Source organism: Liolophura sinensis, chromosome 6, assembly GCF_032854445.1.
Source record: "Liolophura sinensis isolate JHLJ2023 chromosome 6, CUHK_Ljap_v2, whole genome shotgun sequence".
Classification (NCBI taxonomy): domain Eukaryota; kingdom Metazoa; phylum Mollusca; class Polyplacophora; order Chitonida; family Chitonidae; genus Liolophura; species Liolophura sinensis.
In genome coordinates this window covers 55,697,150-55,716,272 of record NC_088300.1, presented here as the reverse complement: position 1 = coordinate 55,716,272, position 19,123 = coordinate 55,697,150, and the positions used below count along the sequence as shown (strand labels likewise).

General features: G+C 38.7%; 1 protein-coding gene across 1 annotated transcript; it reads left to right on the top strand.

Annotated features, from left to right (window-relative positions):
• Positions 1–1,645: 1,645 nt before the first annotated feature.
• Positions 1,646–17,591, top strand: LOC135467033 (uncharacterized). Its single transcript, XM_064744790.1, has 13 exons — positions 1,646–3,649; positions 7,908–8,005; positions 9,255–9,365; positions 9,702–9,804; positions 10,178–10,295; positions 10,636–10,694; positions 11,530–11,615; positions 13,045–13,173; positions 14,120–14,250; positions 14,544–14,596; positions 15,742–15,811; positions 16,507–16,560; positions 16,849–17,591. The coding sequence occupies exons 2-13, from the start codon at positions 7,957–7,959 to the stop codon at positions 16,987–16,989; spliced, it is 1,104 nt and encodes a 367-aa protein (XP_064600860.1). The 5' UTR covers positions 1,646–3,649; positions 7,908–7,956; the 3' UTR covers positions 16,990–17,591.
• The last annotated feature ends 1,532 nt before the right edge of the window (positions 17,592–19,123 follow it).

Genomic DNA, 19,123 nt, shown 5'->3' with positions numbered 1-19,123 from the left:
TTCCCATCACACTGCCCTGTAGACAATCTAGCTCGCTCATAGCCCGTTATTATTAATCTCCAACGGTGATTCACATTGAATCACTGTCCAAATATGTCCACATTATGTCCATAAAGTAAGCAGCTATGTTTTTGGGATAAATCAGCTATTTGCTGAGGTTTAGGCTGACACAATTTATTAACGCGATTAGTAAAACTTAACAGGTCCATCTTAACACTCCATATAAGATGCACATGTAGTTGGAAAATTGTCAACTGCGTTTATGTGTGTAATAAAATATATATTCTGATGCACATAATCACACCGGTGGAAATCAGTTCCTTGAAGATATTTGTCACAATCCAGTGACAAATAGCAGTAAATTCACTTCAGAAAAAATCCTGATGAATTTGGTGATTACCTTCTCACATAATCTGCAAACCTAAAGGATAAATTGTTGTTAATCACAGACGTTCTCACACTGATTTTATTATGCAGGTTTCTAGATAAGACATTTTGACAACAGCGTGACATTGTTTTCTGACGTGACGTCATCACTTTACGGCATGGTCTGCCGAATTTAACATCGGGTGGTATGTGAAAAAAAAAATTAATTGAGCCATATTGGATCAATCTTCTAAATTATGCTCTTGAATGAGTGTTGGTTGCAAATATTGTAAAAGTAGTGATATTCACTTGGGTGTTTTATCTGAAAACAAGTGCTGCCATGTTGCAAGACTGGAAAAATGTTATTATGTTAGTTCAGAACATAATGATAAGTCCTAGGTTATAGTGTTACGTTGTATGTGTTTATATTTACCAAACAGTTGGCTCCTGTCAAAATATAATTTGGTGAAGGACAGTGCACATGTCCTCCTGTTTATTTTCAAGTTTGCATTAAAAGATAGGTAAATAGAACTAGCCTGCCGTAAAGTGGAGATATATTTTATTGGTACGTCACTCTGTTTCCGCAACTCGCAAACAGTGTATTGTATATTATTACATTGAACTCTACATTCAGCATTACAAACATTCATTCATTGGTTCCATTTTCTCATCGGGTTGTACGTGGGAATGCCGCGACCTACAAATGATCGTAGGTTTTCCAGGGCTCTACCCGGTTTTCTTCCACCATAATGATGGCTATCGTCGTAAATGTGGAATATCCTTGAGTATGGCGTAAAACACCAGTCCGATAAATAAATGAATCCATTTACTCCATTCAAAGTTGAAACACCATGTGAGCAGGCAATATTGATTTCCTGTGGAACACTTTTGCCATCTCCTTGTTGATTTTGTCGAGGTTCAGAATACTCTTCCTGCCATGTAGTTGTGTGATGACGGTAATAGTAGATCATTGTGTTTAACCTGATGTGTTGAATGTTTGAACTTGTGATACCTGGACTACCACACTGGTACATGTCTTATACCATTATATAGTGCTGTGAAAATTTGAAGTATTGTTGTAAATATAAAACTTAAAATGGCATTGTTTGATCTGGTTTACTTACTGATCAAATAGTTCAAACTTCCTGTTGTGTTATGTTTTCTTCATCAATGCTCACTCAGTCATTCAGTGGGAATGTGTCCAAGTTTTAGTCCACAGGCATTTCACGCCAATCACTGTATACGGTACTGTTTACTAATTTCAAGAAGGAGCGGGTATCTGGATGTCATTTGACTGAAGGTCGTGCCCGTGTTCCAACTGTCGCTGAAGTTACATCAACGTATGGTCGAAATCATGTCAAAGTCACAAGCAACAACAAAAAGTATAATGATAGATAACGGACAAAATCATTGTGAAGGGTAGAACTTTTCACCTAACTGAAAAGATAGAGTTTATTATTTCATTATTTCATTGATGGTTATCGCTTCATGTACGTAGGTCGGTGGAGTCCCAGAATTGGCTGCTTACTCCTCGTGTAATGCTGCCTGTCGTCGTATAAGTGAAATATTTTTGAGTACGGCGTGAAACACCAATCAGATATTCTCATGATGGAACAGTGTAATGTTAGAGATAGTCCGCTGACCGTATTGCTGATTGCAGTGCGTAAAATAAACATCATTAAGTGCTGAAGAAAGCCTTTCAGAATGCCACTAACATGTATAAAACATACTTGCTCACTCAAACTGCAGAAAGCAGGGCCAACATGTACTTCCGAGACCTCTGGAATCGTAAAGAATGTCACGGTTTTGCACACTTTCATCACATTTTGACTACAAGGTTGAGGGCTTTGTAACGTACACCATGAACACGAAAGTGGCAAGCGTACCAGTGTCTGGAACGCAAAGAAATTAATTTCTCCCAGGTATCACGCTGCATTTAACTCTTCAGAATCCTTAAGTTTCACTTAAACATTGGAGATTTCTGACAGAATCTCTTACCATTTGTGTTTACTGCCAAACTTTTTGACGCCTGGAGACCCAGTTACGTACGACCTTAAAGTGGCTATACAGGACAGTTTTGGCCCAAAAAAAAAAAATCGAACAACACAAATGCGATCGAAATTTTGCTATTTTAGAAGCCCAAATAGGCCTAATTACTTTTCCCGTAATATCTGCATAGTCTGTGCACGTTACTATTTAAAATCGGTATTAAAGTTCCTAAAATTCAAAAAGTGATAACTTTTCCATCAGAAATGAGTGATAACTGCAGTAAGGCAATTGTTGGAGTTGTGCTAAATAATTGCATAAAATTTGATTTGATGCGAATATGGATTCCTTAAAAAATCTGTAGCACAGCCTCTTTAAAATGACAGGTAAAAGTTGAACCATGCATTTAAAGTGTCGACAGGTACTTCCAGAGTTTGGAAGACCCATTTGAAGGGAGATGTTAAGATACCTAGCAGCCACATATACATGTACCTATATTTCTATTTTTATATTCCCCTGCTGCCATTGGTTGGGACCATAGATTACCACTCACGATTTTGTCAGTCCTTTACGAAACCGGTTTCTGGTTTTTCATAACGCCTAAATTGGAACTTGGTTCTTGGCTTGTATTCATTTTAGATGTTTCGAACTATGACAGTTTTATTTATTTATATATTTATTTGATTTGTGTTTTACACCATACTCAAGAAAATTGCACCTATACTACAGTAGCAAGCATTATGGTAGGGAGAAACCCACAATCACCCGCAGATTGCTGGTAGACCTTCCGACGTACGGCAAAACTTTTTAAGAACGGATCATATTTATTTATTTATTTAGTCTTCCATTTTTGACATAATTACGTCCGTTTTTGTCCTGTTCTATAAAACTACCACAAGAATTTATTGATTATTCGTGTACCTAACTGCTTATTGATTCAGTTACTGTGCACCTCGATCGTCGGTTTGACCCAAAACACTCTAGTTTTACGCATCAATGGACAACATATTGTATTCAATTGTATCATTCAGCTTTTTTTTTTTTGGTATCGCATTACCTACACGCATGAGCACAAATTTAGGTCAAGTCGTGTGTACGCAGTAATGTCCTCACTTCTGTACATTGCCGATGAGCCAGTAACACACTTCCGTGCTTGCTAAATAATCTGTGACTCGCACCAAACACAAGTAAACTTGGATCTGTCAAGACTCGAATTCTTTCTAAACATCGGACTACTATAGCAGCGGTGGAATCTATTACTGACGTCGTTTTTCCCTATACCTGCAGCACAGTCAAGGTAAGCTGACAGGGTTTATAGGTTAACGTTATACAAGATAGCTGAAGGGAATTGAAAGTGTTACATGATGGTGAATACAAACTGTTGTCAGTTGCATGGAACAGTGTTCTATGCTGATGTTTTTTTGTTTTTTGTTTTTCCAGCATCTCTAGCGGTAACACAGTCAGTATTTCTCTGTTACGAGGGTAAACAATGTCGTAGTCTGGATGTAGCTGGGCTTGACACTCAGTATAATACCATTCCGCATGTTCGTCACGTTAACAGAATCGCAGAGAACGGAATTACATGAGATACCAACCCAACACTTTGTCACGCGTTCCCCAAGGAGAATGTTTTGTGCACTGTAAGGGTGACAATGTTGGTGAGCCGTTTGGATAAGTCAGCAAATGTATAAGCCTAGGAATAAGTCGGCTCACAACCAACAGTATGTGCGGCCGACACTATTTCCACATCGCAGTTTGGATGATATGCCTAATAATATTCTTTATTTTCATAAATTGCGACCTGTCTTTGAGCATATAACATAGAATATAGCATATATAGGAATTCCTATATCCTGCTGAGTTAATTCACATTGATCCTTCCGAAGAACTCGGAAGTAGTTAATAATGTATACATGTACTTGTGTAAGAACTGACAATGATTGTTGGAGTCAGATTCAGTATGCATATCCTGAACGTGCATGTGCGCATGGGTGTTTCTGTTCACATCACTGTTTGAGTCATATTCATTCATATCCTGTAAGTAGATAGGCCTATATATAGGCATACTCTGTTTCAGAGAAAAAATGTTCGGGTTTCAAGATAAATGCAGCGAATGACTTGTTTGGCAAAGACCATTTCGCATTAACCCATGTACGAACGTGAATGTCGCTCGGTTTTGTGGCCAGTGTTTGGCTAGGTCTGGCTGATATTATAAGATTAGGTTTGTGTCAGATTGGGGCATTTGTCGTAGAAGAAAACATTCCGATGATGTAATGAAAACATACTGTCCGAAAGGTCCGTAGTGCTACATTGTTGTACAGTGGCCCTTGATCACCGAGGAAGCACGGCGATTGCGCTCCGGTTGCGGGGCTCTGCCCGGTATGGTGGTTTGATGGATAGAACAACGTCGTAAAGTAGCAGAGGGGGACAGGACTTGTATTCTGTATCAACAACATGGAGGCAGCGCCCCCCCCCACCCACCTACAATCACGTGATAGCAGTGCCACACCCGGCTTTATGCAGACCACCGTTGTATAAAGTGAAATATTCTTGAGTATATACACTGTAAAAGACTACTCAGTAAATATCTAAATAAACAAAGCAACCATCTCTTTCATGAACAACCAACTTTCATAGGCACATCCGTGAAGTTTTTTACTTCTGATTCTAAAATTTACAGAATTGTACCGGAAATTATGAAATTTGCACTCTCTTATCGTGCCTCTTGGAGGCCGATGCCCCTCTTTGTCACGTTAGGGCCTTTGGTATGCGGGCTTATTTGCCATTTGTGTACGGTTGGATTCCGATTGGTTTTTATTACATAAAGGTGATACCAGTTGTATAGAGCTTGTGACCAATGCCCTGTGTTTAGGTCTACATGAACTTTGATACAAATAAGAATTTAGGTCAGCTGAAAACATCTGAGAAAAATATAGGCGTTATTTAATGATTTAATGTAGTGTTATTTATCTGAAGCCCACACTCCCCACCCCCACCCCCAATCCACTCCTTATTACAAATGTAAACTGACAAGCAGAGAAAAGCGCTGGGTTTTTCTAAAATGGTCTGACACGTAAAATACGCCAGGATTAGTTATTGTATGAAGTTAGCTGGCAGTGGAGACCTTTGTGCTTATCATTTCGTACGTGTATAATGCCGTCACTGACAAGTAAACGATATAATGTTGCACAAGGCTGTACGTAGTAACATTACATTGCTGATCTTTAACTACTGCATTTAGTAAGAATTGTATGCCCTAGGTCGTATACTATACTGGGCAATCCAGGAAGTAGCAAATGGTTAATGCTTTGAGACAGCTGGACAACAATCGCTGTGAATTATCGGTTTGTGCTGTCGATGTAGGTAAACCTGTGTAACGTGTAGGTCTGCTCAGCGGACCAGTGACGGGCGCGTTGTATGAGCGTATGGGAAAGTATATATATGTATGTATGCTTGGGGTTTAACTTCGTACAATTTTTCAGCCATATGACATATAAGTAATTGATGTGTGTAGATAAACTGTTTTCTTGTGGCAGGTCGAGTATTTGGTACGACCCGACCCAAGTTTGACCCCACGCCCACGTCTCCCGACTTTGAGGCGGACGCTCTTACCATTAGGCCACCGAATGGGTCCCCATGGAAGTATTGCATGGCTTCGCCATGAAATGCTTGCCTTATGCCATACATTTTCATTTCATTAGCAGATTCACGTGAAGCTCTTTTCACATTTATTCGAGGTATACAAATAAAAATGCAATTGTCTGGTTTGTTGTTCGTCATCGAGGAATTGGTCAATGGCCGGAAGCTTACACTGTGCGTTTATTTTCAGCGAGTTACAGTGCCACTGGATCACCGGGACAAGGTTTTGAGGCCGATTCGTGTCCCGCTTAGTTGTGTAGAAGTTCTGGGTAGATGGTTGCAGAAATCTGTCCTAGCGCACATTGTGTCACATATCTAGGTTCCTTAGAGTATAACCGGCCCTGATGTCACAGTTGGTAGAGCGTCCGCTTCGGGACTGGTAGATCCAGGATCAGTCCTTGATCGAGTCACACCTAAGACTTTAAAAGAGGAAGTTGTGACTTCCTCGCTTGGCGTTCAGCATGAAGGGGATAGCGCAACGACTGGTTGACCCGTATCAGTATAATGGCTCGGGCGGGGCAAGGCTTACTTGCCTTCGGTAAGTCGTCTCAGTGAAGCAGCACTAAATAAAAGAGCGGTGGAAAAACCGTCCTGCAACAAGGAGGCACATTACACGTACATGCACCCTAATGATTCCTTCGTCGTCATATGACTGAAAAATTGCTGAGTACGACGTTGAACCCCAAGCACTCACTCACTCCTTAGAGTATATGAGAGTTAACATACATGAAACTGTACACCGTTACGGTTGATGGATTCTTCATACCTGTCCTCTGTAAGAATTCCTTCGGTGTCTGTCATCTGCTGTTCTGATCTATATGGAGATCCACAGTCTCGAATCAGACTGGGTCAGACCGGGTACATTGGTGAAATGCAAACATGCAATGTATGGTTGTTTGGTGGATTAGTGCTTGACCTCATAGATGAATAGAAAGTAAAATGTAGATCTTTTTAGACGCACTACACAACTGGAATGATGAAACGTGATTGACGGGGTAAACACGAAATGTGATATACACCAAGAAGATCGAAACTGTGGGCGTCTGGAAACGAAGCTGACAGTCTCATAAGGGCATTTATACGGTGGTGAAAATTGTCACTGATTTACCGCAGTAGTTCGAGTTTTAGAGTGTTCTGCAGCGGCGTGTTTTAACATCTCCGTAAGATTTTCTTCTATCTGGGTATGTAAACCCACCTAGAGCATCGTTATTGTGAATCACAATACTTAGCTCATAAAAGACAGATCAAATTATGTTGTTGTTTTTTTCTTACACTAAATTTTTTACATTTGTTGCAGTGTTGTCTGTTCGAACTCTTGAGCTGCATGGTACAAAATGGTTACATTTCCAGTGATTCGGCCATGCCATGATTAACAGAAAGTCGTTAGGCTCGAGCCGACTCAATTCTCTTTTTTCGAGAGACAAACATTGCCGAGCACAAATCACTGCTCCGATTTACCGAAATCAGGTTCGGTATTACGCGTTTCCTCTCGCCGGAGTCAGAAGGAAATTCATTTCATCCACTACCTTACAGCACGTTCACCTTCACCCCATGAATATAGGTCTAAGAAGTCTAACAATGACATCATTTAAAACGGAAGGTTTTGTACGTGATAGCCCCAGATCCGTTGGACATAGCGTTTAATACCACTAATCAGCATGGCTCAGCACTACTCGGTACGTCAGTGCATTGTTAGATCAGCTGACACAAATTCGCGTGGCTAATACCTTATAATCCTACAACTGCACTGCAAAATAACCAGGCCCCTTTTTAACCTATGGGTTTTACTTTTAGTTAATGAAGATTTAATTTAACAAAATTGTCCAAATTATGTTGTTGTAAGACAGCATTTTTACCCGAGACTTTGTAAAAACATGACTTCCCGAGTTAATGATTTGCTCTTGTCTGACCTACAGCAGTGTGATGCGCTACGGCAAGTAATGTGATGAAGTGGCTGTCCAGTTCATGAGCGAAACCATGGCGACCTTGCCTCCACGCCAACCACGCTTAACTGGTAAGTCATATATCACCAGGGAGAGTGATGGTCTCTAGAGTACAGTGTCAGTAATGGTGGACACTGCTAAAGGTGATCGTGTATACGTTCATTTTATACATGAAAATCAGAACGTTTGGATAATAAAGATGACGAGCTGCATATTGTTGGCTTCGCTTCTCAAGAATCAAGAAAAAAAGCCACATAATATTGATCAATGATCGAGATGACGGAATGCTTAGTGTTCACTCCGTTTAGCCATGAGCTGTGAGGATAGATCATGATTGTGCACTGGTTGGTTGCACTGGTTGGTACCAGTAAACACAGTGACTGGGTGAAGAGTCAAGTTCCACTAAAAATATCAAAATGGCACAAGCCTTCTAAACTGCACGCGGTCATCATAGTAATAAAGCAGATATAACGTTGTAATAAAGCAGGGGTAATGTTGTAATAAAACAGGTGTAATGTTGTAATAAAGCAGGTGTAAGCAGGTGTAATGTTGTAATAAAGCAGGTATAAGGTTGAAATCGAGTTTAAAACCCAGGTCAGTGATTTATTTATTTTATTAGGTTGGTGATTTATGCCGTCCTCAAGAGTATTTCACTTATACGACAGTGGTCAGCATTATGGTGGGGGGAACCGGGCAGTCCGGAACAAAACCCACGACCATACGCACGTTTTCTGAGAGACGATATAAACAAATTGAGTTTCAAAGCATACCTCACAGATTATTGTAGGTCGTCGAGACATTGGTGCCCGAGTGGTAAGCGTCTTAACTTGCGATTTTTTTTTTTTTGGTTCATAGACCACTTAATACAAACTCTAATCATGCTATTTAGGCATTTATTTGACATAAAAGCCAAAACATCAGAACCTGATGTAAAATGTTGAACATGGTCTAAATAGCAAGAATCACCATCTGAAGACAAAATTATGTGGTGGAAAGGTCATTTAAGACAATATTAGTTTCTTCTGAATGACTTTTAGTTCTTGGCATAGAACCTACAGGACTGAAAGCTGGTGGAAAATGTAGAGTGTGATCTTTTCATCAATAATTTCCAACATGAGTGATTGTAAATTTTAGGAACTTTATTACAGATTTTGAAAGGCAAAACGTGCACAGACCAGACTGATATTTTGTGAAAGATGTAATTATTTGTGTGGTTCTAAAATCATAGCAAAACTTCGATTGGATTTGCGCTGATCGATTTTTTCCAAAAAACTCTTGTAGGTCGTCTATGGCCTCTTTAAAGTGTTTTTGTTTCAACAGCTGCACGCGAAATTGTGGAATATCCGGAGTCTGTTTCCGGATGGCTGAGAAGATTGGGTAAAGTGGAGAGAATCTTGTCCCCTGTCGTCCTTAAACTGCTGAAAATAAAATGTAAGTTCTAATTACTTCCGGTTTCCATAATTGTCTTATGAAACAAAAAAATAAAAACATTGCCATTCAGTTTGGTGGACCTTGGGCGACGTCCATGCAGTTTAAGTTTTGTCATTTTTTGTACCAGTTTCTATGTTAGAGAAATTATTCTGTAGTTATATATTTTAAAGCTTGCATCTTTGAGGTTATTGTCACAGAGTTAGAAACTCTTCGGAACACTACAATGTTGGCTGCAGCTGTAGCCTGCTCAGAAAGTGAAATATTCTTGAGTACGGCGTAAAACACCAACCAAAAAAGTAAATATTCAAATAAAATCTTGTATTTTTATGTATATAGGGAGACAGAGATTCATAGTGTTGGCAGACGGATATTTGTACATGTTTAAAGATGAGACCTCATCAACGCCGTTACATTCCTCATGTCTGGTTGGGTATTTTGCGTAAGTCTTTGATATTTTTATATGGTGTCACGTTGTTGGTTGTAACATTTACCCTTTCTGTCTTTCTTTCTTCTTTGCGCATTTATTGAGCTAATAACCTATTTATGCACAGTGGTTCAGCTAAGAATTTGCATATCCAAGCTCAATCCGGAGGGATTGTTGTAAATTACAGCGTGCTAAGATTTCTCATTTTTTTATGATAAATATATATGACTCCATCACAAGCTACACAAATATTTAATTTTTTTCTTTCTTTAGATTTTGACGGAAAGTTGAGAATGATTGTTGAAGTTTAGTCTCGATTATAGCAGAAGTTTTTCGCACTTTCATTTTCTTTTGATTTTGTTTTTCTTTCTTATGGTGACATACATAGGGTCGTGCGGGCTATGAATGATCCAGAGGTGTCTATGGTACCCTGGTGTTTTAAGCTAGAACCTCATGAATCCAGTAAGATACACTACTTCGCCTGCACTTGCCAGAAAGACATGGAGGTTTGTAACTGAATACGATGGGAAATTATATATTCTCAAATGATTCTATAGCTGGCCCACTGCGTTAGACTGAAAACATTTTCTGGGTCAGAGCGCTCAGTATCTGTATTTAACATTTGTCAGGTGCACGTTGTGTTGTCCCCATCAGCCCTCCCAGACTCCTACACCCAAAACATCGTGATAGGTAACAATCAAATAAATAAATATTGTTCAATATGGCGTAGAGAAAATCAATTATATACAGAAATGTATAGCGTGTATAATGTATCTGCGTATGCAGATCTAATCACCTAGATACATATTTGGGTTGGCGCAAAGGAATGTTGTTGTTGTGTTCCAGAAGTGGATGTGGAGGTTCAAACGGGAGATCATGAAGGCTCACAAAATGCCAATAAGCAGGTAAAACCAAGTTCGATTATCTAGTCACATGTATTTGGCACTATAGATAACAGAGAAAAGTCAGGGAGCAAGTGGTGGCCGAGAGGCTTGTGACGCTTGTGTTTCAGTCGCTTTAGACCACACAGCGTGCGGGTCCATTATACCGGCCTTGGAATGAATGAATGATTATGGCTTAACGCTATTTCAACTATATCGTGGTGACGCCCGCCTACGACATTGACCGTGTGGATTCCACCGCTCTCACTGCTCGTGTAGCCTTTGTGGCAGCTAAAAGCCGATGGTGCTAGTGAAACCATTTGTGCAGTGTATAACGTTGGTTGGTATTTAAATACAACGATGTAGAAATTTGAGGTCTCCTTTGTTTTCTATCTATATATATATATATATATATATATATATATATATATATATATATATATAACTACTGTAAATTGTTATATAGCAAATTGCCTATGGGTCCAGACTTTTACTCCACCCTGTATATATACACTCACCACGGAGAGACATTCGAGATCAGGTACATATAATGGCTGAAATTGAGAAATACAAAACATTTGAATCGTGTTTATACAACACAATACAATATAACACAATACAATATATATATATATATATATATATATATATATATATATATATATATATATTGTTCTTTCTCCGGCCGTAAGTCGGAAGGTCTGACAGCAACCTGCGGGTGGTCGTGGGTTTTCCCCGGGCTCTGCCCGGTTTCTTCCCACCATAATGCTGGCCGCCGTCGTATAAGTGAAATATTCTTGAGTACGGCGTAAAACACCAATCAAATAAATAAATAAATATATTGTTCTTGGTGTTGCAGTACTGACAGATTTGAGTCTGGAGATTACATATTCCTAGAAGCTCCAATCATGTCCCAGGGGCAAACTGAGATGCCGATGACTGGACGTAAGTTATCGGTAAAGCATTCGTGTTGATGAATTTGAGACCAATATTTAGGACCAGGATTTTCCCACCACAGTGTGAAAAGGAATTTATCATTGGATGCCCTTGTGTGAAAATTGGTTATACTTTTGAGTAATATGGATAGAAATATGGACGTTTCAGGCGTTGGCATTTAGATTTTGGCTTCAAAGCAAAATTGCCCTTCTGACCAACCAAAGTCTCCTATTTTGGTTCCCTGCTCCGCCCACACCATGTGGAAATCTATAAATAGGCTGATTTTTCAGCGTCTGTAGATGGCCTTGGAATCTGCCAGGAGTAATCAGCAATCTGCTGGTAAAGATCCTAAGTAAGTAGATATTTTATAACGATTGGGAAAATTCTTGTACGGTGAATTGGGAAACAGTCCCGGTGTCTGGAATCGTGATTTATGATCCAGTTTAAGAATTCAGAGACAGTTGAGACTTGGTGGGAACCAATCCCAGTACGCCGGCAATACAGTGTCAAAAATCTGGGAATCTTTCCCAGTCCCAATATCCTGAGACTCTCCAGTCTCACGAAACCTGAGAATCTAGCTCCAGTCTCGTGCAAGTAGAAATTATCTGAGATATCAAAAGAGGACAACAGAGACTATATACCAGAATATATCAACTGAAATTTGGTACCATAATTTGAGACAAGAGTCTCATAAGACTTTCTTTGCCATGTGTTTAACTGGGACTCCTATATGACACTCAGCCGTTTGGTGCTTGTGTCAACTGTAAGCGGCGTCTCCAAGTTCAGGGGAGAGAATCCTGGTTGGTTTATTCATTTACCAAGCTTCGCTCGACACGTTAAAAATCAAACAGGACCAGAGCGAGTGAATGGTGTCGGACTCATTGGTACCTGTATACTTGAGAAGACATCATAAGAAACGAAAGCACATAAGACAAATACAATAATTGAACCTCTCAAATATGTTTACAACACCAATACATATTTCTAGAATGTACACTCTGTTTACATTGACACTAAACTCATTAACACCGAAGCCTCTAGAACGCTCGACTGAATTACAATGCAGGCGTACACAGAGGGGAAAATATAGGCCAGACACTGAAAAATAAAAAAAATATATATATATATAACATAATGTTTATAGACGGTGTTCGTAACACAAGTGTAATGGACTTTTATAGGCAGTTTTGGAATAGAGTTAGAAAGCAAAGATCTGTTCGTCCTATCGCAGACGAACACGTATATAAGGATTTCGATTTTTAGCCATCTGTTTACATTTGCTGGCAAATTACTAATTTTATAGTGAGTAACAGGTGTTGTATTATTATCAAAACTAATCACGGTCAATTCAAGTCTTGGCATACTCATTGTTTGCTCGCCGTATGCTTTGCAACCTTATGTGTATTGACGTAGATTAACTGTCACCTTACATATGTAGTTCAGCGAGGTCCTGCATCTCTGTCCGACTCCAATGGTTATGATACGGACGACATGGATGAAGATTACTTTGAAATTGATGACAACAGCCGTGACAAATCTGTAGGAGCCAGGAGTTTACCTTTACCAGGTAAAAACATTTTGTCATTGTTGAACTTTTGTTAATCGTTTAACGCTTGTGGGATATTTTTTTAGTGCAGTTGTTCTGTTGGTCTTATATATGTGTCTCCAGCAGATCGGAACAAGTTGGAATCCATGCGTGGAAACACATCAATTATCGCAAGGCCAATTCCGTAAACGACGTTCAACACAAACCACCAAAGAACCAAGAAAGTATACTTAGTACGAATTTAGAATGGAACGCCGCGATACATTAGTCAGTGCCGTAGTAAGCTGTTTGTGGTATATGTAAACGTTAGTATTACGTCATTAGATGGAAACTCGTATATACACTACCCCACCCCTCCCCCCACCCCACCCACCCCAAACCCCAACAAACAAAGGTTCTCGATGATGAAGAGTGCGTACAATGCACCTTGTATGAAACTCTTTGGTTTTAAATATGGGTTATATAACACATAGATTTATAGATTTGAACACAAATGAAAACATAGAGCATTTCATAAGCATGTAAAGGCATTTAAAGCTGATTTGATGAAGGACGCCAAGATTTGTAGAGTTGTCTTTTGCTGTAAATGGCAATGCTACAAAAGGTGATCGCGTACTTTTCTAGAACACAAACGATCTACAGCTTTACTAATATCAAAACTCCGAATACTGAATTACACAATGGCCTGTACATGGGCTGATGGCGGATGGTGAATTGCTGATTGGTTGTTATTGGATCTTGATCTAGGGCAATCTTTTTAATCTTACCAACATGTTGCTGTAGATAACAGTTTACTATCAGAATACTTGGGGCTGTTCTGTTTCTAACGACTCACGTTAGTCCCGTATAAAACTTTAGTCCGTCTTTCTCTTAAAGACTAAATTAAACCGTCATATAAAAGTATCGTATGCAGAAATATCCGTTTGCCCATCCCATTCATGTTGTTGTTGCCTTTGTATTACATCAGAGATTCCCAAACCAAGTCATCCTCGTTGCCAAAAAGCTAATCCCAAAGGAAAACACCACAAGGAGACGAATGGGCCCACTGCCAGATCTCCGATCAGTTATAATCCCCGTGGCGTGAGAGAAACAAAGGAGGTAATTTATCTTCTTGTTGATATCTATAAAAATATGTCCCTTGTAGAATATTGTAAAATATCACTCTAAATTTGTCAGATGCCTAAACCATTTCATTGCATTTTAATTGTCTTTCACTTGCCATGGAAATTTGCAGTGAAATAAAAGCACATTCTATACACGCCAGTTGTTCATTATCATAATTTTGGATGGGCTATACCTTTATATGTTAGGTAAAAGGAACCCCGTACACTTACACTTTTACACATTTTCTGTCGGATTCCCATTGATCTCGAGTTATTTCTCTATTACAGGCTTCATCTGGAAGCTTTATGTTTGACAGCAGTGATAAAAAAGCTGCCGCAAGGTTAGTATATGGTCAGATCGAACGACAGCTTTCCGATATGCCTGCAATTAAAATCGCCAGATTTCATTTCATTTTTATTTATTTTACAGCAATCAAGTAAATAAATATATTTTAAAAATTATTTATGATGTATCAGTGAATGATTACCTCTTAACTCCACTACAGCTTTATTGTCGTAATATGATGGTGAGGTTTTGGGGGGAAATCTACCACTAACCATTTTTTTTTGATGTACAAATTATAAATTTTGTCAGAAACAGAGTTCATAACTTCTTGAAAACTATCCTCAATGTTTCCATTCATATTTTCTTGAAAGCTGTCTTCAATATTTGTATATATAACTTCTTGAAAAGTGTCCTCAGTATTTACATTCATAACTTCTGGAAAACTGTCCTTAACATTTACGTTTCACCGTAATTTCTGACACTAAACAAGTTAATCCTGAAGCTCAGGTGTTCAGTCTCATGGTTCCATCTGAAGAGCTGCAAATCTTGATGAAAATGATTCCCTTTTGACAGTCTCTTAATTCCTTTTTCGCTTTTCACTAATTTCTTCCTTGTCGATAATTATATGAAAAGTGTTATATATATTCTCTCAGGGCGCATGGCTGAAGTATAGATTTTTTGATTAACTGAGTTAACACTAAACCTGGGAATCAGTGAAAATATTTTCTGTTCGTGGTAAAAGCTATAATTTACTAATATTCTGTGGAGATGAAGTATATCAGACTGCAGAAGACATCGCCTAAATTCTTTCGATGACGACTTTGTTATACTGAATTTGGTTTCCGCTTCCTAATTATTGTCTCTGACACGCTTTAGAAAACTCAGTCTGGGTTTTCTCTCAGATTTGCTGGACAATGTGAACTGCTGCTGTAGACTTTTCGTCATTATACCTAGCCGAGGGCGTTAATCATCTGTTGTAGCTCAAATATGACCTTTGTGCACAGTATACCTTTTACCTAGTCCAGTTGCACGATCCGATTGTCACGATGGACGTCAGAATAGCGACGGTAAGAATTATGGGATCATATGCTGAACTAATGTAACGTCTTGGTGCCACTCTTCAAATCCCACTATATATATTTTTAAGTCAGTGAGAAATCATCCCAAAAAAATTTACTGTGTGTTCTCTTTGCATTCCAGACTCCTGGAGAAAGCCAAAAAACCGGGCATCTATTTAGTTAGACCGTCCCGCAGGTGTGAGAACCAAGAGGTTTGTCCGGCATCACTCGCCTACTTAATTTTGTCTCCTTCGATAATTTCATCGAACTGTGCATTGTAAATTTGAAAGGTGGTGTATTATTTGTTTGTTTTATTTTTCTTTTCTTTTTTTCTTTTGCAAAGACAGAGAAAAAAGAGAAAACAATCAATAAATAATACCCAGGCTGAACCTTAAATTCTTATTTCACTGGTTTTACGTCTAATTTATATGATGTAGAGCAGGCCAGTTGCACTGTTATCTTAAAATTAGTAATTTAAAGTCAGGAAGATTCTAATCATCGTGTATGTCTTTCCACACAGCTAGATAGGTCTCCTAGTTCGTTGCTGGTTTTGTATCAGACTATTAGCTCATAACCAGCTCTGATTGGTTCCGCTGTTTCGACCGCTGTTTTGGTTTGTATATGACATTCGCCATGGATTCGCCCAGCCTGGATTATATCCTTTACCGTCACTCACCTGGATGCTGTAGGTGACTGTGCAAGGTAAAAAGCACCAGTCAAGGAAAAAACATTTGTAGTGGAATCATAGCTTAATTACATCCGAATCTTTTTTTATTCAAGTCCCGGAGATTCCGATACTCATTTACTGTGGTGTCCCAGTGTGTAGTGCATGTTACTGTGTACAATATATACAGGAAAAAATTCATTGGTCCATTTTTACCATTTACATCTGTTACTGTATTTATAGGTCCTTGCCGTGAGCACAGCCTACGGAGTGAAGGAATATCAGATATTTAATGTGGTAATTTTTTTTCTTACAATGTTATCTCAGATAAGGTAACAGAGCTTTAATACATTATTTATTCGTAAAGGAATAATACCGGAATTATACTTGTGTGTAGAATAGAGAGTCGAATAAATGCTGCTGTAATTATAGATGCCTATTACATATATGTCCATGTTCGATGCTGGAATATAAATTTATATCAGCAGGAGAACATTTTTAAAATATCTCTTGTGTTTTAATAATTTATAATTATATGGTCTGGGGTTTTTTTTATTTTAAAAATCTAAAAATTACAAATTTCAGGACAACAAGAAATCGTTGGACAAATGTGCTCAGTTTGACACCGTTGAAGAACTGGTTACGTTCTACAGAAGGAACAATTTACCTACACATCCTATCAAACTCAGTCAGAGTTACAGTTTGGTAGACCTCACTGCCGAATGACATCGTCCTTTGATTAACGCACAGACAAGCTCTTCGACTAGCACTGTTTCAGATTTCTCTGCACATTATTGGGAATTTCAGTCCTAAAACATATAGACAGTGGTATATGTGACGACTTCACATGCTACCAAAGAAAAGATATCTAATGTGAGAAAAGGGATGTCTTTTATGATTCATTAAAACTATGGATATACAGTTGACGTTGGTGTCTAACGATTCAAATGCCGAATTTAACTATAGTACAGTTTATAGCGCTGTTTGGTGTCAGTCGCTGACTTCATGATGCAACATTAGCCGATCTAGGCAACAATTTTCACTTACTAAAACATTATCATTCAATTTGATATATGTGTATTGTGTTATACCTGCATGGAAATAAAGCAATAAATTTTACGCTATCTGATTAAGGTATATTGCTAGATATGCAACATGATCGTCTGATATACAATCCCATATGCAACATGACATTCCCGCGTTGCGTGGTGATTTTAGCTCAGAAATGGGCGGAAATGCTTGTGTTTGTTGTTGCTGATCCACGTAGACATTTTTGAAATGCCCATGCATGTGTCACAGATTGTAACCAAATATAGGTTAATTTTTCTTTCCTTGTTTTTGTTTCATTGTTATTATTTATTTACATCAAATATGCACTTAGCTAATCCGTTTTTGCATGTTAAGCTTAGCGATACATAAGAATAGATAAATAAGCAACATCAGCGATATTTGAAGCGAAATTCTCATTTGTGGATTGGTTAATGAGCGACGCGTTGACAGCATCCATCTATAACCCAATAATACCGGCCCGGATAGCACAGTTGGTAGAGCGTCCGCTTCGGAAGCGGTAGATCCAGGATCAATCCTGGACCGAGTCACACCTAAGACTTTGAAAGAGGAAGTTGTGCCTTCCTCGCTTGGCGTTCAGCATGAAGGGGATAGTGCAACGACTGGTTGACCCGTATCAGTATAATGGCTCGGGCGGGGCGGCTTACTTGCCTTCGGTAAGTCGTCTCATTGAAGCAGCACTAGATAAAAGAGCCGTGGAAATCCGTCGTGCAACACGGAGGTACATTACATACTCCCTAATGATTCCTTCGTCGTCAAATGACTGAAATATTGTTGAGCACGACGTTAAACCCCAAACAATCACTCACTCACTACAACCCAATAATTAAATGTGTTGGTGATTTCACTCTCCGGCTGATTTATAATGGGGTGGATTGTGTCACGATGAATGAAAATGGGCACTGTACATTTACCAGGGGCCGATTCCAAAGGTTTCCAAGGCAAACTGACTTTCAAATTGAGCTATATATTTTTTTTTAATTCAATACATTTACAGACTGGCCTCCACTTAACACCCATTCTTAATCTATATGGAAGGTTGTTAAACTTTAAGCCAAGTTTTCGGTTTTGGACTGGCTCTCAAATAACTGAGTAGCAATATATTAAATAATATGAACTAAAACTGATGCTGTTATGCTTTGACTTTGGACAACTCCATTGGCTACTGTGTTTATATAAAAAAATTAAAATGTAAAATATTACTTAATACAAGTATAAGCTAATACACTTTTGAACAACTGGGTCCCGAGTGTTTAAATCACTTTTCAGTTCCTTGATGAAGATCAATATGGCTTTGTGGAATTGAGCCCAGATCTTTCGCTCTAGCGGAAAAGGCAGTGTGTGCTTACCCCATTGGAGATCTACCGTGGAATGTGGACATATGGTCACAAGTCACAAGTCTTTACTAACTTTTAACGACATATTAACATGGTATCTCGGGACTGATACCATCACTGGATTTGACTTTTAATCAATATTGGATTCTTTGAAGCAACAGTTTAACTCTGGATATAAGTATATTTCAGTCATTGTGATGGCTTATTACCCCATCCCCTTTTGTGTATATTTGGGGGTATATGTATAGCTCCATTATTGATTGATGGATAATGTTAATATATCATTTGACATTTAATGGTTTTTGCTACAGTAACAAGAGATCTGGTTTCTAGTAAGTACTTTTCAGTATGAATGTAGATTAGTGTAGACACATGCTGTTGATGATAGGCCTAATAGGTGAGGTTTTAAAGAGTAACATTGGGTGAGTTTTTATTAGGTCGATCCAGTAGAACTA